Source organism: Typopeltis vanoorti, chromosome 15, assembly GCF_054136105.1.
Source record: "Typopeltis vanoorti isolate ZY-2024b chromosome 15, IOZ_Tvanoo_1.0, whole genome shotgun sequence".
Taxonomy (NCBI): domain Eukaryota; kingdom Metazoa; phylum Arthropoda; class Arachnida; order Uropygi; family Thelyphonidae; genus Typopeltis; species Typopeltis vanoorti.
The window spans coordinates 40650795-40675469 of record NC_143563.1 but is presented as its reverse complement, the minus strand read 5'-3'; the positions used below and the strand labels follow the sequence as shown (position 1 = coordinate 40675469).

Sequence of the window (24675 nt, the reverse complement as noted above, 5' to 3'; positions counted from 1 at the left end):
GTGGACAGTAGATGGCATTGGTATAGATGAGGTGTCAAATAATAATAATAATAAAGGCAGGTCATATATTACAAACTTGCTTATGTATTATAACAAGGTGGCGAATGTGTTGGACAAGGGATTTTGCAAAGCCTTTTGATAGACTGCCACGCACCACAGGTTGGTCACTAAATTGAAGTAGGTGGGATTGGATGATAGACTAGTGAGTTGGATAGGTAAATGGCTACCAGATAGGTATCAGCAAGTCATGTATGAAGGAGACTATCTCAAAAGAGAAGTCACTAGTAGTGTGCTGCAAGGGTAAGTTTTGGGACCATTGTTATTTAATTTGTATATTAATGATATTGGAATAGGTTTAATTGATGATATATAGCTGTTTGCAGTTGAATCAAAACTGGAGAAAGAGTGATGAATTAAGCAAATGTGGTCTTATAGAAGGTTTGGTACCCTTTTTTGTTTTCGTGATGATGAGGATATATTGGAAAGGGTCCAGAGAAGACTAAGGTTATAACTGGCCTTTGGGATATGAGGACAGATTGAGAGAATGCAGTTGTAAAGTCTTGTGAATAGGAGGAAGAGAGGAGATATGATTGAGAGATATAAGTTGGTAAAGGATTTACCAGGTTAATGTAGAGTGAAATTTTTCATAGAATGGGGGAAGTGGGTAGAACAAGAGGACGTACCTGTAAGTTGTATAAGGAGTAGGTTCTTTGCATGGAAAGCAAGTTGGTCAGTGGAATGCTTCACCTGATGTGGTGAAAGCAGAAACTCATTCAAATGCATTCACCATGTGAATGCATTTGAATGAGTTTAAAGCACAGTTTGATGAACTTTGTGTGTAACATTGTTTGCATCCTGCGATAAGCCTGTTGACTCCATGGAGATCTGGTGTTAATAATAATAATTATTCTAATTCATTTGTGATCTGTCAAATTTAGCTTAGGACAATTCAATTGTGCACTCACTTGAGGGATTAAGGTATTGGAAGAATAAGATGTATATATGTACTGCAGTATTAATTAGATTGTATCTATTTAAATTTATATTTATAATTACAGGTTTATTTTGTTAATAAAATTGCATTGTGAGAAAAGCGCTTTTTATTTATTTATTTATTTTAAATAATAGATTTCTCTATTATTTAAATATCAAGCATAGTGTATATATATATGTGTAAGGTTAATGTTGAACTAAATGAATGCATTGATTTAATTATAAAATTTATTTATTGAAAATAATTGAAATTTAATTAAATGTACTCATAATATGAAAATCGTACTTTTTTTTTGTGATGAAAAATGCTTACTTGCTTTCTCACACACTTCAAGTGTTCTAGGTTTACTGTTTTCAAGTAAAGTGCCATAACTATACACGTAATGGTCGGTAATTTTCTCATTTATGACTAAAACACAAACAGGAAGGTGATGTGTGGTGGAGCTTGCTTGAAGTAAAAAGAACACTACAACAGTGAAAGAAAATATAGGGCAACTGTTTTAGGAAGATGACAGCAGGCCGAGTTTTTAATGACTGTTCATTTTTTCATAGTCTTTCTCGTATAAAAAAAAACAAACTAATTCTGAATCTTGCAGGAGATAAAAGGATGGTAGAAAGTGAAGATGATTGGTTACAGTATCACTTTTAGAAAAAAAACTGCAACTAAAATTGCAAGTGTTTTTGTGATTCTTTATAAGAAAATGCTATAGTGAGAATAAACTATTATTTAGATATTGGTCAAGTGTAGGTGAATAACTATTTTAATTACCAACTAGTTTTGCTGGCTTATGCTGTCGGCTTCGTCACGGCACAATCAGGAAAGCAAAGAAAATGAAAATTACAAGCTAAACGTTAACTGGCAATTCTATTTCAATTAGCTTGAAAAAATTAGCTTGTAATTTTCATTTTTTTTTACTTTCCTGATTATACACTGATGAAGCCGACAGCATAAGCTGGCTAAACCAGTTGGTAATTAAAATAGTTATTCACCTACACTTGACCAATATCTAAATAATAGTTTATTCTCATTAATCCTTGTGATCAAGAATCAACAATTTTGGATAAGAAATGCTATAGTGTTGGAATTAAGGATTATGGATTCACAAGTCTTATTTCCCAAGTTAAAGCTTCTTTAATAAATTCATTGGCATATTCATCCAGCTGCCATCCAAAACTACCACCCCATCTCGCTTACCTCAGTCCTTTCTAAAATAATGGAAAAACTCATCAATTCCCAACTCCTACACTATCTTGAAGCTACCCATCTAATAAACAACCACCAGTATGTATGTATTCCGTCGCTGCTGATCAACAGGAGATCTGCTAACATATGTCACCCATCTCTGGGCAAATGCCATGGAGAAGTTTGGCGAATCTCAAGCAGCTGGACTTGATATCTCCAAGGCATTTGCCCGGGTCTGGCACAAGGGCTTACCAAGCAAGCTGCCATCGTTTGGTCTATCTTGACTTCTGTTTCTTATCCTCTCACCATTCAACTAATGCCGGGGTTCCTCAAGGTTCTGTCCTCTCATCAACCCTCTTCTTACTATATATCAATGACCTACTTCAGCTTACCTCCAACCCAATACACAGTTTTGCAGATGACAGCACATTGCACTCCTCCCTTTCTTTTGATAAACCTTACTCCACAGAACTCACCTCAACCTACAGAACAGCAACCACCACTGCCCTCAATTCAGACCTCCAAGCCATCCTCCAATGGGGTTCAGATAACATAGTCAATTTCAATGCAAATAAATCCCAGTATTGTCTCATTTATCATAAAAAAGAATCATTTTCTCCCAGTATTATTTTTGACAACACCCAAATTTCCAGACAATCTGAGATTTCTCCTCTTGGAATTACCCTGACATCAAGCCTCTCCTGGCATAAACACATAACAACCATTGCATCCTCAGCTTCTAAAAAAACTAGGATCTCTCTTTCACTCAAGATATTACTTCACCCGTGAATAGCTGTTAACCTTATCACAAATCCATCCATCCATCAAATATTCTTACCCCCCCACACACACACACTTTCGCGCAGAAGATCGGTCTCTGCACTGTGTTTTCTACAAATATTTCCATGGAAATTGTTCATCTGAAATAGCATCAATAATTCCCCCACTTAGTACTAAGCTCGTTGGAACGTGTAGCTGCTGCTCAGCATCCTTACACAATGTGCACTTTGAAACCCACAGAACAAGTTTCTTCTCCTCCTCCTTCATCCCTGCAACCACTATACTATGGAACAGTCTTCCCCTTGGTGGATTCCCTAAGGAATACAATATGCAGTCATTCAAATCCAATGTGAACAAGTACCTTCTTTCTCAACCCATACACGGTACTAATGTACTATAGGTTGATATACCAAACTCTCGTGTGTGGGCTCAACATAAAGAAAATCCCTAATCAAATAACTTCTCAATATATGAGATGATATAGGTGCCTGTATTATTATTATAATAATAATGATGGTGATGATTTTTTAAAATAAAAAAATGGTAAATTGTGCAAAGAAAATAGTATATTTTGAATGTATTTAGAACTAGGCTAAAAATTCACTCACTACTTGTCTGATAACTCACCAGGTGAGTTATCAGACAAGACAATGATCTCCAAAGAGACAATGTTCTCTAAAAATTGTGCCTCTGCAAGTCATGCTTATTTAAAAAAAAAAATATAGCGCATGTTCAGTGGTGTGAGTCAGAAACTAAGCTTATGCGATTGCCTGATATTGGATCAGACCACAACTCTGTGATCATTAAAGGCAATAAAATTAAAGAAAACAATGAAACCTATAAACATAGAAAAATATGATCTAGGCTCCCTTAAAAATCAAGAAATACAGGATAAATTTTTAAAGGAACTGGCACAATCCACTGCTGATGATGGCAGAAATTTAAAGAGGGCATAAAAAAGGCAGTAAAACAAACCATTCCCAAATTTGAGAAGAAGATGAGTAAACTCTGGATGAATGACAAGATACTGAAAATGGTGGAGGAAAGAGAGAAACACAAAAATCGTAGGATTGCAAAAGAACTATGGCTCAACAACAAATGCAGGAAATTGAACTTCTGGACAAAAAGCACAAACCAGAGAACGTTATGAAAAAGTTAGGGAGCTAACTAGCAAATCTTGCAAAAGTGTAGGTTCTCGTTACATTGAAGATACCATTAGAAACATCTTAATGGAGAAAGACAAAATAAGGGATTGATAGGTAGAGTATTCAAAGGAACTCTACAATCATGATAGAATAGATAGCCAATGCAAGAAGACTTGGAGGGGCCTACTATTCTTACCTGGGAAGTAACAAATGCCATTAGAAAACAGACCAGGAAATGCTCCAGGAATGGATGGAATTATGGCAGAATATTTGAAGGCTTTATAGCCTTATCTGAAGATAAGGCTATAAGATCACTGACTGACATATGTAACAAAATATATGAAACTGGACACCTGCCAAAAGATTTTAAGCACTCAACGTTCCTACCAGTACCTAAAAAATCGAAGACAATCAAATATGAACAGTACATAACAATCAGTCAGATAGCAAAAATTATGTTATATATCATCTTAGAAAGAAATAAACATAAAATAAAATGGAAATTAATGAAACACAATCTGATTTTCAGGAAAATAAAGGAATTAGAAAATGACTCTTCAACATTAGAACTATTATAGAAAGATATCTGAAGAAGCAGAAAGAAGTCTACTTATGTTTAATTGACTACACAAAGGCCTTTAACAATATACAACATGAACAACTAATCAAATGCATCAGAAATTTAGGAGTAGATGGTAAAGATACCAGATTACTGATAAATCTATATTTGGAGCAAACTGCCTCAATAAAAATATCAGGAGAAATCTTGGAGGAATTCCCAGTAAAGAAAGGTATCAGACAAGGCTGTGTTCTTTCTTCTATAGTCAGGAATATAAATAACTTAAGATATGCAGATGATACGGTACTGCTAGCTGAAAACAAACAATATCTTCAAAACCTACTAGAAGAGACACTGAAGCTAAGTGAAAAATATGGACTGAATTTCAACTTCAAAAAAACTAAAACCATGCTGATAACAAGAGAAAAAGGGAAAATACCCGATATAAATATTAAGATCAGAGGAAATACTTTAGATCAAGTAGAGCGTTATATATATTTGGGTCAGCTAATTACAGAGAATGGAAAGTGTGGTAAGGAAATATTAAGAAGAAAAATAGAAATTGCTAGATCAACCTTCATTAGCATGAAAAACATTCTGACTTCAAGGGAAATTCACACAAAAACAAGAATTAGGCTGTCCAAATGCTACGTATGGTCAACACTGCTATATGGAATAGAAACCTGGACAATATCAAAATATTGTGAAAATAAACTAAAAGCTTTTGAGATGTGGATCCTCAGAAGAATTCTTAGAGTCTCATGCACTGCCAATAAAACTAATTTAGAAATATTAGAGATGATTGGAGAAGATAGGAATCTGTTGAAAACCATTAAGAAAAGGAAAACTACTTTTCTTGGTCATATACTAAGTTATGAATCCCTACAAAAAAAAAAAAAACACTTCTAGAAGGAATGATACAAGGAAAAAGAAGAAGAGGAAGGCGAACAGATTGGATGAGAAATATTAAGGACTGGCCCTTTTTGTCCTATGAAGAATGCAAAAGAGAAGCACAAAACCGTACATAGTGGAAGCTCGTAGTAGTCAACCTCCTGGAAGGAGATAACATCTGACAAGACATAATCACATCCAAAGCTGATTTCGTAAGCAAAATTCAATACTCGTGCATTCCTGTTCAACTGACAGTTGAATCTTCTGGTCTCTTGCTAAGGCTGTGTGGCATAACTTCTTCCTTTCCCTGTTTTCTCTCTCTCTTACATCCTGATGATACTATGATAACATCACCTAAAGATGAGGCAAACCTCTTGGCATCTGTCTTTTTCTTCTAACTCTTGTTGAGATGACTAAGGCAATTATCTCTTGCAATACCATACCTGGAGTACCCCAGGATTCTTTACTCTTATCCACACTCTTTCTCCTCTACATCGGTGACCTCTCTGACCTCTGATCCCATTCATTAGTGTTCCTGATTATAATACTCTTCATTTGAGAAATCCTGCAGTACTTAAATTATTGAAACATCAAAATCTACAATAACCATTGTCTTAAACACTGTTGTCATATGGGGGAAAACAAATTAGTGAATTTCAGTGCTGTTAAAACACAGTCCGGTATTACCTGCAAGAAAGTAGCTGCTTTATTCTTTTTTACCTTTAATAATGTCCCTTATTCTTTCAAGTTAGCTTCTTGGGCCTAACTTAAAACATTCACATTCAGTTTATCTTGCCATAATCAATTATCTCCTTGACTTTAAAAAACTTGGCATGCTAAAGAAAAAAATGCCAAACATTGTTTCTCTCCAGTTCATCTCTTACATTTTATAAATCTCAGATCCAGTTAACCTTAGAATATCGTTCTCACATTTGAGGTGATATTCATCCAAAATATACAGTAAAGGGCAATCTGCCTAATAGGTAACTCCTTTCTATCCCAGATTCCCTTCAGTTTCTTTCCAGTGGGCACCCAGTTTCTGCATTGGCTTTTTTATGGGTACTTAAATGGGTGTTACTGTGCTGATTTGGCTATTGCCATTCCTCCACATTCATCTAATCATGTAAGAACGAGAACAGCTGTGGTCAACATTTGTAAGTCCACCTTCAACATATTGAACCATTTCATGATTTCGAAATCTTAAGCCCAAAAGAGTGCGTCATTTCTAACACAGCAAGAAGTGATTGACTTTGTTTCCTGTTCAGGAGTTGTGTGTGTTGGGGGAGGGGAACCAGTGCTGGAAGGTACTCTTTCTTTAGGCAATCTTATACTGTCATTTGAAGTGTGAGCATAGGTGAGCAGCAGTTGTATGGTTTTCACAAGGGTGAAAACCATGCACAAGAGGGCAGGTTTTCTGCATTTGTCCTTTTAAAGTTAGATTTATATTTGCTGATTTTTTTTCTTTCTTGCTACCTGCTGTAAGTTTTAGCATTGGTTTCTCAGCCAGTGCTGAAGCTGGAGTTTCTTTCATGCAACTTGGAATATTCTGAATTATTTATTTTATTTTTGCAATATCAAGACAGTGACAGATGTATCTTTAGATTTAGGTGACTGGTGTGGGGAAATGATTGCTGAGCATTATGGCATGAAGTATGAGTAATGTTTTTGATTGTCTTCTGGCAATCCTCTGTGTATCTGTAAAGGTCTCACTGTCTGATATGCATGTAAGGATTCAGAATTGAGCTGTCTGTAATTCATTGTTCCATTGTTTTTCTCTAGACGTTCTTGCACAGTGTTTTTTTGAATGTTGTATTAACCACTGAACTGGCCTTGATCTGTTCAAGCATTAGTAATTACATAGGTGCAAAGTGTCCATTGAAATTAATGTAACATTCGGATGCTATTGAAATAACATGGATATGTGGATTCCTTCCTTGGAAAGGAATACAAGTTTTTTGTAAATAACTTAACAAAATATTTTGCACATATCCTATTCCCGTTTATCCTTGATCAGAATGCCAGTGATTTATCATTAATAGATATACCAGTCTACAATAGTAAGTTTATATACCCCAAGATGGGGAAAGGGAAAACTGGTTTTGGAGAACAGATAACAATTGTTACTCAGATATGTGGTTTGAAAGTGTCACAGAGATTATATTTACCAGAACTTCAGCTGTTTTTTTCTGTACCAGTATATAAGGGATGGGAATACTTTTGTCATGATCTGAGGAGCACATGCAGTGTTTTTTTGTCTATTTTATATGGTTGTACACCATTGGATAAAGACAACAGATTTCTAAGAGAAGAGCTACATCATTAGAACAAATAGTCTTGCCTCTGTGTTTAAGTTTTGAGAATGCCATGTTTATGATAGATGATGATGTGACTGCTTATGTAAGTCTCTCATACCTGAGAAACTATTTGTAGCATCAGCTATGAGACACTTCCATAAGTTGTTCCTGCAGTTTGACCTACTATGGACAGACAAACGGAAGATCAGCAACCATCCACTTTTAAGAACATAAGTATGAGGTGTGGCTATTAAATAACGAGACTGGTTGCAAAAATGTGGTTTATTATTACAATTGTACAACTTAATTGTTATCCCCTTCAACATATTCCTCTCCTCTATCTATACACTGTTGCATATTAATTTTCCATTGTTGGAAGCAGTGCTGCAAATCATCAGGTGTTATCTGCTTCAGTAGCGCTGCCGTTTTCTCCTTTACTTTACCTCATCCACTGACTGAAAATGGGTGCCCTTCAATGCGGATTTCAAATTTGGGAAAACGTAAAAGTCGCATGGAGCTAAGTCCAGCGAGTAACGTAGATGGTTCAACACTGGGATCTTATCAGCCAGATACTGCTTTACAGACAGTGCACTATGGGTTGGAGCGTTGTCCTAATGGAAAATCAAAGTGTTGTTCTTCCACAGATTGGGTCTCTTCTTTCTCACTCATTCTCTCAGCTTGGCCAGAACCTCAAGGTAATAATGTTGGTTAACTGTCTGACCTTCTGGTACCCATTCAACCATTACCATGCCATTGATATAAAAATTAAAAAAAATCAGCATTGCCTTCAGTTTTGACTTACTCATTCTTGCTTTTTTCATTCTCAGTGATGTGGGAGTTTTCCAGTGCATCGATTGTCTCTTTGTTTCTGGATCATATTGGAAAATCCATGTCTCATCACATGTGATGATCTTCTCCTGCAGGTCCAGCTTCACTGTCAGCCATTCCATGATGGCAGTGTAAATTTGTTTCTGGATGTCTTTCTGCTCCTGACACAAGTTTTTGGGAACCATTTTGGTGCAGACTTTGTTCATGTTCAATTGCTCATGCAAAATTTGTCATACAGTCTCCTTTCCAATGTGCACCATGTCTGCTGTCATCTGAATGCTTAATCGGTGATCATTGTGGACAATTTCATTAATTTTGCAATGTTTTGTTCGGTTGCTGCCGTGATAGGGTGACCTGGTTGTTCATCATCAATGTTTTCTCGACCTTCAGCAAAGCATTTGTACCGTTCCGACATTCATGCACGTGACATTACATTATCACTGTACACCTGCTGCAACAGTTTCAAACACTCAGTCAGTGATTTCTTTAATTTCACAAGGAATTTGAGATTAATGTGCTTCTCAAGTTTAATGTTAGACATTATTCTGGCAAAGCGGCTTCACATGTGTTCCCTTTATAACTGCCTGCAGACTAATTACGAGTGACAATGAATAGTGCTTATCTCAACTGCTTCTAGAACCTTCAAGGTCATTCACAGTGCAAGCACATCCCACTGCTATGAGTACATGATTCACAGTGCACCTTGTCTCGTTATTTAATAGCCACACCTCATACATCTGTTATCATGACTGTTGTTAGTCAGGTCTAGCAGACCAAGTCTCAGTCACTTCATACAGAATCAAATGGAAGAAAATTGCTAGACTCCATGGCAACAAGTTCAGAAAATACTTCTTTTAGAGTCTACAGTTGCCCTTAAAATTCAAATGAATTTAAATAAATATAAACATGTTGAACTTTTCAAAGTATGGTAAACATTAATTCTTTGTAATCTCATGTTACAACCTGTGCTTTCAAGTGGTATTCATAGAGGTTCTGTTATTAGTTAGCACTGCAGACTGGTCTACTAAGTTTCACTTTGTGTTGCAAATATTTGTGCTTGCGTATTACATTTTTATATTGTGCTATTTGTGTGTATTACATTTTTATATTGTACTCCATGATGTCTCTGTGACTGACATGAAAAGCATTAAATATTTGGTTTAATTCTTTTAATTTAATTGGTTTAATTCTTTCCCTGTTCTGTTTTCATTCCATTAATATGAGGAGATAGTATCTGCCCTTTCAAACTGAAAGTTATCATTGGCAGTATTTGAAATTTCTTCATTTGTCATTGATTTTGTTCATCCAGTGCAAAATAGTAGAATAAAAGAGCAGGGAAAGATCAAAATCTAGGTAGATTGATGCAGTTGGCATTCCATTAGAAGACCATATGTAACAACATTATCGTACTGACAACAATTAATTTGGAAGAAAATTGTGAATAAGAATATACTGATATAATTTTTTTTTGTAATTATACGAATGGCATATATCCTTTATACCCTCTGTAGATACTATCTGGAAATGACTATGGTGATGAGGAAAAAAGCTCGGTGGACATATGCAGTCAATAATTTGATATATGTTGCATGCATGCATGCATGTGTGTCCAATATATGAAAGGTAGACGAACTTATATCACATTGTGCCATGTGTGTGTGTGTGTAGCGATAATTAGTTCTAATTTAGATGGATACTGTATTCATGCATAACAACTAGTTTCAAATTTTGAGTCTACAAAATGATTGAAAATGCTTTTCAATTATATATGAAAAAGTAAGTTTTTGACAATGCACATTTCATCTTCAGAAAAGCTAAGCATTATTTTCAAATAAACAGAAAACTAAAGTAAGAAAGATGATTCACATACAGAACAAAAATTCATCTTTTGTTTTCTGTAGGTGTTTTTGTTAATTATCACCTATATTTGGTCTTTTTATTTTTCAGAATTAATAAGGATGATAAAGTATTATTCATAGTAACACTCAAGAAAAATGCACAGATGAAATTCCAGACTGGCAATTTTCTTATATTCATCAGGGCATAAAGATAATTACTAAGCAAATTACCTTGAGTAGTAGCTTGGAAAAAAGAAAATCGTTTGTTTACAAAGTATCCTTTGAAGAATTTTCAAAATTCCAGAATTAAAGTAAGATGTATAGTACTGACAAAGAAATTATTACAAAACAGGAATATACAGTTATATTCACAGTGGATGAGTGTATTAAAACAAAAAAAGTCAACGAAAATGAGGAATATTGCAAATCTCCATCATCTGGAATCGCATCTTCATGTTCAACTGGAAGCATAGGATATTTGTCAGATAACAGTCAGAAAAATGTGCAGTTATTAGGTCAGCATCATGAGAGTCCTTCTACTTGTTCAACATGTGATAAGATATTTTCAACAGCAGATCATCTAAAAGAACACGTACAAATTCATACTGAAGAAAAGTTCTCTTGTTTAATTTGTAACAAGACATTTTTATCATCAGGCTATCTAAAACAACATCACAAATTAGTGCATCTGAAGCAGAAAGAATTCCTTTGTGCAACATGTGGCAAGGCATTTTCAACATCAAGTTCTTTAAATGAGCACAACTTAATTCATACACAAAAGAAACTGTTCTCTTGTTTGCTGTGTGATAAGACATTTTCCACACCAAGATACCTCAAAAAACATAACATAGTGCATAAGAAAGATGGACCACTCACTTGTAAAGTATGTGAAAAATTATTTTCAACATCAGTTCAACTCAAAGATCATTTCCAAGAGCATGATGAAGAGAAACCCTTTTCATGCTTGCAATGTGGCAAGAGATTTTTATCATCAAAGTCTCTAAAACGGCACCATGCAGTAGTGCATATGCAGGAAAAGGGATTTCTGTGTGCAACATGTGGCAAAGCATTTTCCTCATCAAGTAATCTAAATGTACATTATCTAGTTCATACTGATGAGAAAGCATTCCGTTGTTCATTGTGTGACAAAACATTTTCCTCATTAAGATACCTTAAAAAGCACACTTTACGGCACACAGAGAATAAACCATTCATCTGTTCGGCATGTGGGAAGGCATTTACAACATCAAGTTACTTGAGAAAGCATGTCTCAATTCATATACCAGAAAAAAGATTTATTTGTTCAATTTGTGGAAAGGCATTATCAACTTCCAGTCGTCTAAAACAGCACATCTCACATCATACACAAGAGAAGACATTCTCTTGTTCAGTGTGTGGTAAGCAGTTTTCTAAATCATACCGTTTAAAGTCACACTCATTAGTTCATACTCGAGAAAAACAATTTCTTTGTACAACTTGTGGTAAGACCTTTTCATTATCAGGTAATCTAAAACGTCATATATTACTGCATACAGAGAAGAAGGCATTTCTTTGTACCATATGTGGCAAAGCATTCTCACAGTCCAGTAACCTAAAACGACATACATTAGCACATACAGAAGATGAACCATTTACTTGTCCAACATGTGGCAAGATATTTTCAAAATCAGGTTACCTGAGACAACACAAGTGCAGACATAAGTAAAACTCTTGTCTTAAGCATATCACAAGACATTTTTCATCAGTGTAAAACAACACATATTGGTGAAAAAGGAGTGAAAAGGTTTCTTTGTGCAAATGTGGCAAGACCTATACAATATGAAATCATCTGATGGAATTCAATTTTTTCATACTAAGAAGAAATGATTCACTTGTTTAATGAAAAAATGCAGCTTAGTGAAAGCAGAATTGTTTACTTGTTCAGCATCATTCATCAAGTTATCTAAAAGGACACATCAGTAAATCTTCTGATCTTTGAAGTGTGTAATTGATTTTGAACATTATGCTGTTTACGTAACTGCTGTCCAAACTCAAGATGGTAATTTTTGTTGCCTAGTGTGTAACAAGTCCATTTTAATAAATAATCAAATGTGATTGACATAAAGACAGAAAAGTATATGTAACCACTGTGTCTTTAGAGGAGGGTTACTAAAGAAATATATATAACCTTTCATTGATTGAGAGAGAAAGAGTTTAAAAAAAAAAAAAAAAAAAACACCAACCAAGTGTATGGAAAGATTAAGAAATTCATTATGTTTATATTCAATAATGTTCCACATAATTTTATTAGAGAACTTGATATTAAACACAAAGCAGGTGCAGTTTGTTATTTGTTAAAATACTGCAAAAAATATATAGATATTCTAATTTTTCCTCTAAATATTCAGAGCTGACTGCTATCTATAGAATACAAGAAAGTCGTGCTGTTTTGTAACATGGTATCATACTCTAAAAAATTAAAAAAGGTAGGAGAATATAAATAATCAAATGAAGCTTTGGTATTTGTAAATTGGGGTTTTGTTAATATTTTGTTGCATTAAGAGCAGCGAGTGGCTCAAAAAGGATAACATTTTTGGATTTAGCCTAAATACTTTTGTTATATACAATTAATGAATAGAGAATACCATGACATATGTATATATCAGGTTATTCTCTATTCATTTATTTCTCAAAGTGATAATGGTAATAACTAAGTATGGATAAAATGGCTAGATGATTAACATTACACTGATGTTCTAAATTGCATTCAGAATAACCTCTTCCATAAATTTAAAAAAAGAAAAAAAGTGGGGAAGAAGTAAGTTGGGTTTTTTGCAAAGTTTTCCAAGAATTTAATATATTGATTAAATTCAGATTGTAGATTGTAAGTTCACATGGTCAGGTTTTTCATAAGGATAAAATACAAATGTCAGAAGTATGAGGAAATGGGGGAGGTTAGTATGTATCTAAATTAACACTTTCACCTTTTTGATACATGGCTTACTTGTATATCATGGGGAAAGCAATTTGAACATTAAACTGTATGTAGAAGTGTCGATTACTCATCCTCGTAAAGCAGATAGCATCAAAAACAGTTTCTTTTTACAGTACGATCTTCAATGGATGTGATCGTCATACAATCCTTGAGATTCCTTATGTAATCCTTAAGTGTACTGAACTTTGGCAGATATGGATATTCTATAACAGCCAAATCATCTGCCTAGATCTTCATATTGGTTGCCCATCATTAGTTATATATACACACACCAACAGGCTGCAAACCGTAATACGAGTTGATGCAGGGCAGCTGCCTCCCCCAGAGTAAATGCCAAATCTCTGTGATAATAAATATCACTATGCTTGAAGAAATCATCTTTAGATTACAGAGTGCTATTCTGGTTTATGTTTTCTCGATCTCTCTCCATAATGTCTCATGTAAAGATATTTTGAAGAAATAGCTTTAAAATAAAATCATTATTCTGTATACTGTACCAAACCCCCAATTGCAATCCTTTAGGAGGTTTATAATTCAGGTAAGATCCAGGGAAGAGTTTAGGGATATTGAAGAACTGCCCAAAGACTTCAATTTGTAGAAGAGTTGAGATTAAATTATCGATGTTTATGAACTGCAAAGAATCAATTTCTGTATGCTGATTTTAAACTCTTCCTAGACAACTACCATGAAAACTAAAGCCAAGAAAAATAGATTATATGGAGGGGGAAGACAGTCAATTAAGATCCATTGCACAAATGTCTTTTCAGATCCAATCTTGATGTTTATTTTTCTGATTTCCATTCTAACCAAACTGTAAACCTTTCCTAACAGAAATGCAGCAACTTCAATATTCTTGTACTAGGAAAAGTACACATTCTTGCTATTTCTGCCTCAGAGATGGAATTGTGTGTAAATTCATTTGATATCTCATGTCGAAGTACATCCAACTTAGAATCTCATTTTAATCTGTCTCATTCTGTCAAATTCATTTGTTGTCTCCACTACTCTCTTAATGTCACTATTAGATTTCCTTTTTTAAAATGTTGATTTTTGTCTTTCCACTCCATTCCTAATAGCAATGCCATCTTCCTTGGAGATTATAATGTTCATCATTCTAACTTGCTTTTCTTTCTTCAAACTGCACTCTTCCAGCAGGTAGAGATGAAGCATTTCCCATCATCATTGATCTAGCATATATTATTCACCCTAGTACAATACCATATAATTGCAGCTATTCTTCTAATACTGATCTCTTCTTGAATGTACTTTATTCTCCAGGCAATTCTGAACACAAACCAGTATTGATTTCTTCTCTCCCATGGAGGAACAATTACACAAACACTCTAATCCTTGTGTTCTGTTGTTGTTATCTGATTCAACAGTTTTGCGATTTCTATTTCTTATTTTTGTAATTATATTAAAACTGTCATTCTTCTGATCCAAACATTTACAGTGAATGCATTACTGAAACAATTCGTATTGATGTGAAAACATTAATTTCCCATTCTTTATCATGCCTGATTAAATCATTGCTACACAAGAAGTGACAAAGCTGTTCAGAAGAAGATTGAAGAATATCACAACTGGCTTTCACTGAAACCTGATTTTAAGTGTCAAAAAGCAAGAATTGGCATGGCATCAAATTAAAACATCAGTGATGTCTTTTTTTTTGTTAAGATGCCAGAAATTTGGCAGTAACTTCTGTGCAGTCCCTCTTCCAGTTCTTTTGTACTTAGATGGTTTTGTTGCATCCTTATTCACAGAAAAAGCTACTATCCTGGTTTTTTCTCTAATTCTTCCATTGATGATATGAATTATCATTCTAAACTCACAACATTCAGTGCTTACTTTGATTTTTTTTTTTCTTCATAAGAGGTCAAAAGAATCTTGTTCATAATGATATATATATATATATATATAAAATAAAATTACTCCTAGTGCAGACGACATTTCTCTGATTGTTGTGAAATGCCAAAATTGGCTTTTTAATACACTGTATTGCACTGGTTTTTATCCTTGAAAGTTTGGAAATTAGTCCATATGCAATGTTTTCCCAAGAAAGAAAACAAATCAAAAATCTTTGTCGTCAACTTATGGTTAAATTGTATTTTAGAAAGAGGTGAAAATGAGGGCAACTCTCAGGTTTTCAAGAAACTTGTCGCAAGATTCTAAGATCAGATGAGTGTATCACTTCTAACACAGGTAGAAATGATTAACTTTGTTTTCTGTTCAGGAGTTACAGGAAGAAGAATAATGGTACAAGGTACTTTTTCATCTTTAGATGATCTTATTGTGCTGTCATTTGAGTCTGAACAGAGTCTGTTGTATGGTTTTTTTTCACAATGGATTAGAAGACAGAACTGCACATGAGATCAAGTATTCTGCATATTGTCTGTTTTCTTCTTTTTTACTAACTGTTGTAAGCTTCAGCATTGGCTGAGAATGAACTGGAGTTTTTGTTTCATGCATTTTACAATATGCGGAATTGTTTATTTTTGTATTGGAAGAATTTTTTTTTTTGGCAAGACAGTGACAGATATTTCTTTAGATTTAGGTATCTGATGTGGGGAAATATTTGCCAAAGCATTATGATATGAGTAACGTTCTGGATTATGTCTTGTTGACAATCATTGTTTTTCTGTAGTTCTCACTGTCTACTATACATGAGTGTCCATTATTGAGCCAGCTGTGATTCATTGTTCCGATGTTAATTTTAGTTTGTTTTTTTTTTCCGATGTTCTTGCACAGTGTTCTGAAAGTTGTATTAACCATTGAACCCACCTTAACTTATTTAAAAGTCAGTAATTACATAGATATGAAGTGTCCATTCAAGTTAATATAACATTTGGGTTATATTGAAATAACATGAATACAAAGCTTAAATTTTTTATATATTTTATCCATCTGGATAGCTTGAGCATTCCTTTTTAATGATATTACTGTTTTCATTTTGCTAAATATTTTGTACATATCCTATTCCATTTTCACTTGCATGTTAAGCTCAATGGCTTGAGCCTAATATGCAAGTGAAAATATGCAGCAAAATAAATTTTCTTTCAAACCTAATTAACATTCTGACATGTCAGTTAATCCTGGTTTGCTGTTTGTAGGCTGAAAAAAAAAAAAAAATCCATTATGAAAACTGTTCCACTTTCATGTATGAGACCGGCTAACTCACCTTGTCTAAATGCTCTCATAAGGTTTTCCAGCCAAAGGACGTCATTGAAACTAACTGAGCTGTGGATTTTGTACATACTATATAACCTTAATTGAATAATCTTTAAATATCTTCATTAAATTGAATTTGGACCCTAATGTAGTATAGTGATTTGTGTTTTGTATTGTATAATTAATATCTGTGTAATGCAGTGGCTGTCAATTGATATCCATCATCATAGTTTACGCATGTACCGAAAGACATGGTCAGGGAAGGGGGGAGAGAAAGAAAGAATCTATAATCACTCAGAGTTACATAATTTGGATATTGGATTTAAGGTAATCTCAGTACTCTGAGTACATAAGCCATCTTTGGGTACTAACAGTGATATAAAAGTACCAACTTGGCTGGTACTGCCGTTTTTGTATTCTGAAAGTAATTCTCTAGTGTCACGAGTGAACGTACTAGTATATTTGAAACTGCATTTAGAAAAGTGCTTTGAATAGTATGGTTTTCTTATAATTATGCTTAGTTTTTTTTTTTTTTTCTCATGCTAGATACGAATGTTCTTCAGTAGTGTTTATTCTAATTTTGTTCATTTGTGTTCTTACTGCATTCTGAAAATGGTGTGCATAACAAAGCACACGTGCTGTACAGAAAGCTTTACCACGAAGATCAAGTTTTGCCCTGGATTTTTTCTCACTGGATACTCTACAAGTATCCACTGAGAAATTATTTTACGTATGCATCAAAAATTGTAAAATATTTTCTAGGCTATTATGGGGAACAAAATGAAGGAAGGAGGAATGTAATGTGATGTCACCAATAATAATAAGAAATTGGATGGAAGTGCTAGTAATGATAACCAAGGGGATGAAGTTGAAGAGCTTACATGAATTGATGAAAATAAACAGACAAATTGGATATCTTGAAGATGAGATTGAACATCGAAACATGAGGTTGGCATTAGAAGATAGAAATTAGTAATATGAAAAAAAGAGTTAAAGTATAATCATTTAGCTTTGTTATGGGTAATGCAATCATCAGAGGTGTAGTGAATAACAAGGCACTCAAAACATCTTTTCCTGGTGAAATGTTGAAGGAAAGAATAGGCATTAGATTAGTGGTAGTTGTGTGCACAGATTTAGATGCTGAAAAGAGAAATGTGGATAGGTACTTGAGGAAGTTGTTGCAGGAGGTAAAGGTTAACACTGTTGTTGGGAAAGTGTGACTAGCATGCCGCCCAGATATAATAATAGTGAATTGAGTAGAGTAGAGATAATGAATGGAAGATAGCTAAGTTGTGTGAGATAAAAGGTGTTCAGTTTGAATCTATGGAGTGAATTTGAAAAGAAGTTGAAATGGTTTAAGATTGAATGGATTTGGTGTTGGATATTTAGAGAAATATTGTTCTAAATACAGAATCAAGAAGTTAGTGTGGCTAATGATCAAAGGGAGATTGTGAAACAGGATAACACAGTGGAGTTATGGAATGATAGAAGAAAAATAGATAAAAGTGTCGATATGTGATACAAGAGGCCATTGCTGGAGGCTGTGTAAGGAGGGTGTGAGCAAAGGAGTGAGAAGCTGGTTCTTTGCATGGAGGGTGGTTGGTGAGTGGAATGCATTACCTGAGTGTGTTGTGGACGTGGACACATTGAATCAGTTTAAGACGCGGTCGGATGAGCATTGTATGCAATACTGAGTACCACCCACGATAAGTCTCTGACTCCATGGAGGTCGGGTGTTGATGATAATAATGTGATTGTGGTAGGATAGTGATAAAATGCATACAGGTGAGGATGAGGCAGATATGAATGGTAACCAGTCAGGATCATGGAAACAGGTGTAATCAGACTGAAGAGAAAGGTGTGCTATAGAGTAGGGAGTGATGGTGGGATGGTCTCAAGGACAAAGGGATTATTACATTTTTATACTAATATAAGGTGTATTAGAAATAAGAGAGCTGAGTTTGTTGCATCAAGTTAGTATACCCATAGATAACTGAAAATGAAACTGATTGTCTGATGATTACTGTGAGGAATAGAAATGGAAGGATATATAGTTTTCTGGAAGGATAGGAAAGTGAAAAAGAGGAGGGGGCATATTATTAATGATAGCAGAGGAATTGTGTCCACAAAGAGTGGGAGTTGAAAATGATAGTACATGTGAAGATTTTGAATCTGTCTGGTGTAAAGTTGAAATTAATGCAATGTATATCTAATAGAATGTTGCTATATGCCAGGGAATGTAGAGAGCAGTGACTGTAAAATGTTTAGGCAAATTGTTTTTTTTTGGCATGTTAAAGAAGGTGATCCTGATGGGAGATTTTAATTAAAGGAAATTAGATAGGAAGGAGGAGATAGTGTATGGGGAGCAAGGAGAGTGAATTTGTTGAATTTTTACAAACAGATATATTACACAGCATATTATGGAAGAAATTTGAGGTTTTAGTGTTTGATTTTGGTTTAATGAAGTATTAACTAGGGAAGTGCTTAAACCAGGATTTGACAAACACCAAATATTCAGACAAGAGCATACTGGAATAAATTTGATAGAAAAAAATACTCATTAAAAATTGCTAAAAATTTTTATGGCGTGTGTGTTGTGTGTTTTATATATATACTAGTGGGGCTACGCTACTCCCCTTGTTCCAGACTGGTAGGCCGGTTCTCCTTGAATTCTGATGAATCGAATTTTGAAGACTCGAGACTCAGGGTAGCCCCTGAGTGTCGAGTCTTCAAAAGAGGGGGCTCCCCCCCCCCATCCCGGCACCTATGCCACCCAACCCCTGAGTCTGAACTGGTTGGCCGGTTCTCCTTGAATTCTGATGACTCAAAAGGCGGTTCTGCCCCCTAGCGCCTACGGCACCCAACCCCCGGAGTTCCGGACTGATAGGCCAGTTCTTCTTGAATTCTGATGACTCGAATTTTGAAGACTCGACACTCAGGGTAGCCCCTGAGTTTCAAAACATTTCAAATAACTTTACAAAAAACGTGACACAAAAACGATTCATAAAAGGATTGTCATTTTATATCTATAGAGTATATATACACATGAGGGCGGTCTGAAAAGTTCTTGGCCTTGACAATAGATGGCAACACTATCGGGAAGATTTTTTTTTTCTAATTTGGTACATCTGTCATAAGCATCCATGTGAAATTGCAAGTAAACTATCAAGTGCTGTTTTATACAGCTGTCTGAAACAAAACTGTTGTCTGCATCCCTTGAAATGGATGAAATTGAGTATCGTGCAGTTATAAAATTCTTCATAAAAAAAGGTTTAACACCAAAAGAAATTCATTCAAAGTTCATAAAAGTTTATGGTCACTCTTCTCTTGTGTTTTCAACAATTAAGAAATGGGCTGCCAAGTTTAAACGTGGCTGTACCAGCCTAGAAGATGGTCCATTTGAAGGAAATCCAAAAAGTGTAACACCACCAGAAATCATTGATCAAGTGCATGATATGGTATTGGATGATCGGCGAATCAAAGTGCGTGAAATTGCTGAGACTATAGGCACTTCAAAAGAATGTGTAGGATATATTTTGCATGAAGAATTGCATATGAAAAAGCTTTGCTCAAGATGGGTGCCACACTTGTTCACAGCAGATCAAAAACACACTCTCATGAAAATCTCTGAACAGTGCTTGGAGCATTTTAACAAGAATAAAACTGATTTTGTGCATCAATTTATTACTATGGGTAAGATTTGGATTCACCATTGCACACTAGAATCCAAAGAGCAGTCAAAACAGTGGACAGAAGCCTGTTGTTCAGTGCCAAAGACGACAAAATCGGTTCCATCAGCAGGAAACGTCACGGCATCAATGTTTTGGGATGCTAAAGGCATTTTGTTTATTAATTATCTTGAAAAGGGTAAAACAAAAACCTGGGAATATTATTCCGATCTTTTAACCAGACTAGATGAAAAAATTCGTGAGAAAAGACCAGTTTGCAGAAGAAAAAAATCATCTTTAATCAGGACAATGCACCTGTCCACGAAGATGATTTTAGCAATGGGAAAATTAAGGGATTTGCACTATGAATTGTTGGAACATCCACCCTGTTCCCCAGATTTGGCTCTCTCTGACTTCTATCCCTTCCCCAAACTAAAACTCTTCCTTGCTGGTCAGCATTTTTCTTTGAATCAAGAGGCGATTGCAGCTGTAGAGGGATATTTTGCAGATCTTACTCAGAACCACTGCAGGGATGGGATAATGGCCCTGGAGCATCACTGGAATAAATGTATTGGTCTTAAGGGAGATTATGTTGAAAAATAAAAATAATTATGAAATTATAAATTTGTTTTTTCGTTGTTAAGCCAAGAACTTTTCAGACCACCCTCGTATATATATTTTGTTCAAAACATTTGTTTATAAAAATTTAATTCATAATGCTTCTGCCGAATATTCAGTATTTCAGCCAAATTGAAGAATGAAGAAAGATAAATAATAATACTTCACCTAACCACATAAAAATTATATATATATATATATAAACTTTGATGGTTTTGACAACTGACCAGAGAGTGCTTATGAGAATGCAATCTTCAGCATCAGAGTTGCCTTAGCTTGCATTACTTAAGACACAAGCACTGCCCAGGTGTCTATATATTTGTCTTTTTTTTTTTTTTACGTTTTTTTGGAAATTATTAAAGAAGCGCCTAAATGTATTCATTTTGGGATTGTAAAATAAACCAATAAATTTGGCTATGAAATAATCATGTATCTTTAATATCTCCTATTTCTATTTAGTTTACGTTACTATGACTTAGTTCTTTGATAAAGAGAAATATAATATTTTTTAAGATTCACGTCGTGACGAGAGGAATCTTTATATGTGCTTTTTCAGTTGAAGGTGAGTTAGCCGATCTCATACAGTGGTAGCAGGGTTTTTTCTACCGGAAACTCGGGTTTTTCATCTCATGTACAGGCCTTCAGAACACACACAATTTTCAGACAAAAAATACTGTTGTTGGTAATGATGGGCAATAGATGGCATTGATGGTAGTAGCGTTGCAGTTGAAGAATTAATTAGTAGTGCAGAGGATGAGATATATATTAGCGAAGTAGTGTGCCCTCCCACAATGAGTCCTTGGACTCCCTGGAGGTGTAACATAATAACTCTTGTAGATAAACTTATATGTCGGTAATACATAACTGTCAGATTTTTAGGGACAGACAATTTATACTAGAATATTAATTAGAACATAATATAGAAATATAGGAAGAATTAATTAAAGTTTTTAATTAATATTCTAGTATACATTGTCTTTCCCTAAAAAATCTCAGTTAAATATTACAGTATAGAGCCCAGAAGCTTAAATTTGGCATAAGAGAGATAATTGAATTTAAGGATATTATGGATCCATTCATAGTTTATAGCCAAATGTAGAAAAAAAAATGAAGAAAGTTTGAAAAATTTACCATAGCATTTATAAGAACATAAGCTTCTCATAAACTCGATAGTAAATTTTGAAACTTAGAAATGTAGAAAGAAACACGTTTTTCTACTTTTCAATATAAATATGGATGAATCTATGATCTCTATTACAGTGTCTTATTTAAGTTGAATTTAAGCCTCTCAGTCATTGAGCAATTACTTATGATGATTTTAACTTTCTGACATTGTTTAGCTATAGCACTGAATGAATTTTTGCCTTCGTTCCCGCTTTAGCTCTGTTTTGTGAATTTGGTCAATTTGAATCCTGGACTCTGATGAGAACCAACAGTTTGAAACCCCTATCAGCCAAATCAATGCACTAATAAAAGACTAATGTATGGGTTCCCAGGCAGAGTTTGTGTATTTGAATAGTGCAAGCCAAGGGAAGTTTGATGCTGGTCATGTTCTCATAAGCTCTCTGGTAAATTTTTGAAACTTAAGTTTCTTTCTACATTAGGCTATAAAATATAGATGGTTATATCATATCATCTTCTATTGAGATATAATAAATAATAAAACTATCATTTAATTTCTAAGAGTACATTTTATTCAAAAAAAACAAAACATTGTTAGTAAAACATTAGTAAAAAGAATGAAGTGATTTGGTATGGTAACTATAATAAAATATGCTATTGATGAGCGAGTTATAACTTCGAGTTTTCATGGAGCAAAAATTAAGAATATAAAGGAAGCAGGTCAAAAACAGAAAAGAAAAGTAAACAAAATAATAAATTGTAGTAGGTACTAACAGCTTAACTAGCAGTGAGTTCAGTATCAGAGAGGACATGAAAGGATTGTTGGAAGAGGTGAGAGTAAAGAGTGAGAAAGTGAAAATGATCAGTATTTTACCTCGATATGATAAAAATCAATTAAGAAGAAGGGCAATGATGGCAAACGATTCAATGCATAGGCTGTGTAGAAGGAATGGATGCAAATTTTTGGATGTGTGGAGTGACTTTGAGAGAAGATTCGATTTGTATATAAGGGACAGCCTACACCTGAATGCGTTTGGTATCAGGAGTCTAGATAAACTAATAACTGGTATAAGATCTAGCACAAACTAAATTATAAAGGGAGGAATAGTGAGAATGTGAAGAGCGACAATGTTATTTAAAGAAAAAAAAGTATACTTATATTGTGATATAATAGCAGTATAATTAATATAATATAATTATACTTATATATCAAAATTTACCAATATAATTATATTTTTGATATACAGTAATTAAGAAAATTATATTTTATATCTTATTTCTTTAGATTTTATCTAAAAAATTAAAGTTTAAACCACATTATGATATAGAAATACACCTTTTTTAAATTAGTATATCTTTAATAGTACTATCTACGAAATGACTAGCAATTGTCATGGAAATATTGATGAAGAGAGAACAATTTCGAGTTTGTGTTCGTCCAGTTCAGACCCATCAAATGTGCAAAGATGTTTACATGTATAAGGCATTAGAGAACAATAGAAATCTCCAAGTTGTCCAACTGTGTCATGCAGACAAGAATACAAAAGAACACGTAGGTAGATTATTATGTCTGTTCACGATTAATAGGAGTATCAGAAACAAAGGGATAGAGTTTGTTGTCTTAGTGAAATGTTGTGACCTCAGATTGTAGGCATTAGTGAGACCTGGCTATCAGAATCAGACATACTAACTGGTGTCAAGTGTAAAGGGTACACTATTTTTAGGAAGGATAAGAGAGGAGGGGCGTGCTGCAAATGATATCAGATGACTTGAGTCCAGTTAGAATTGAGACCTATGATTGTAGTACTACTACTAACAGTATTTCATGTGGCAGTAAATTTGATTCCATCTGGTGTGAGGTGGAATCAACAAGATCAATTTCATAGTGGGGGTGTTATTACAGACCTGGTGGATTGGTTGCTAGTGATGAAGAAATGCATCACCAAATAGACAAGATGAGCATGAAAAGAGTAATCATAATGAAAGACTTTAATTATCCAAATATTGATTGGGTAGCAGTAGAAGAATGAGAAAAATGAAAATGCATTTATTGAGCTGTTGTGGGACAACTTCCTCAAGCAGCATGTGATAGAAGGAACTCGAGGTCAAAGAGTGTTAGATTTGATTATAGTGTCAGAGTGCGTTTCAGTTAAAGATGTAATTATTCTGTCTCCAGTTGGTGACAGTGATCATGCGGTACTCACTTGGGAAGTGACTAAGTTTATGAATGTTCCATTCAGAAAAGGTACATGCTGAACTACAAAGCAGGAAATTATGACCAACTGAGGAGTATACTAAGTTCAGTGGAATAGGATCGGTTGATGGATGAGAAGAATATCGACAGTGCATTGCAAGCATTTAAACAATACTTAACCACCTTACCGGCAATTAAAGATCAAATACGCACTCTCAAAAGCTTCATATCCATCAAATAATTATATCCATCATAAATTTCAATGTAATATCAATGGCATTACAATTTTAATATGCACTTTGCATCCATAGAAATGTGGACGTATATATACGTCCTGACCAGTAGCGTGGTTAAATGATGCAATATCATTGTATCCCGAGAGTTCAAAGAATAAATAGGGTAGGAGTCAAATGGATGTGT

The 24675-nt window shown here is 34.4% G+C and overlaps 1 protein-coding gene across 7 annotated transcripts in view; it reads left to right on the top strand.

The window, feature by feature from the left end:
• LOC150098685 (uncharacterized) overlaps positions 1-24675 on the top strand; it is an 83297-nt gene that overhangs the window by 39637 nt on the left and 18985 nt on the right. For 4 of the 7 annotated variants that reach the window (XM_090404714.1, XM_090404712.1, XM_090404713.1 and 1 more), the window contains one exon: positions 10621-12928. In XM_090404714.1, coding sequence (XP_090260840.1) covers positions 10828-12216 — 1389 coding nt within the window. In that variant the 5' untranslated portion in view covers positions 10621-10827 and the 3' untranslated portion in view covers positions 12217-12928. Of the gene's footprint in view, positions 1-10620; positions 12929-22320; positions 22508-24675 lie in introns of those variants that run through there. The other 3 variants (XR_016549461.1, XR_016549460.1, XM_090404716.1) reach the window with 2 other exon arrangements.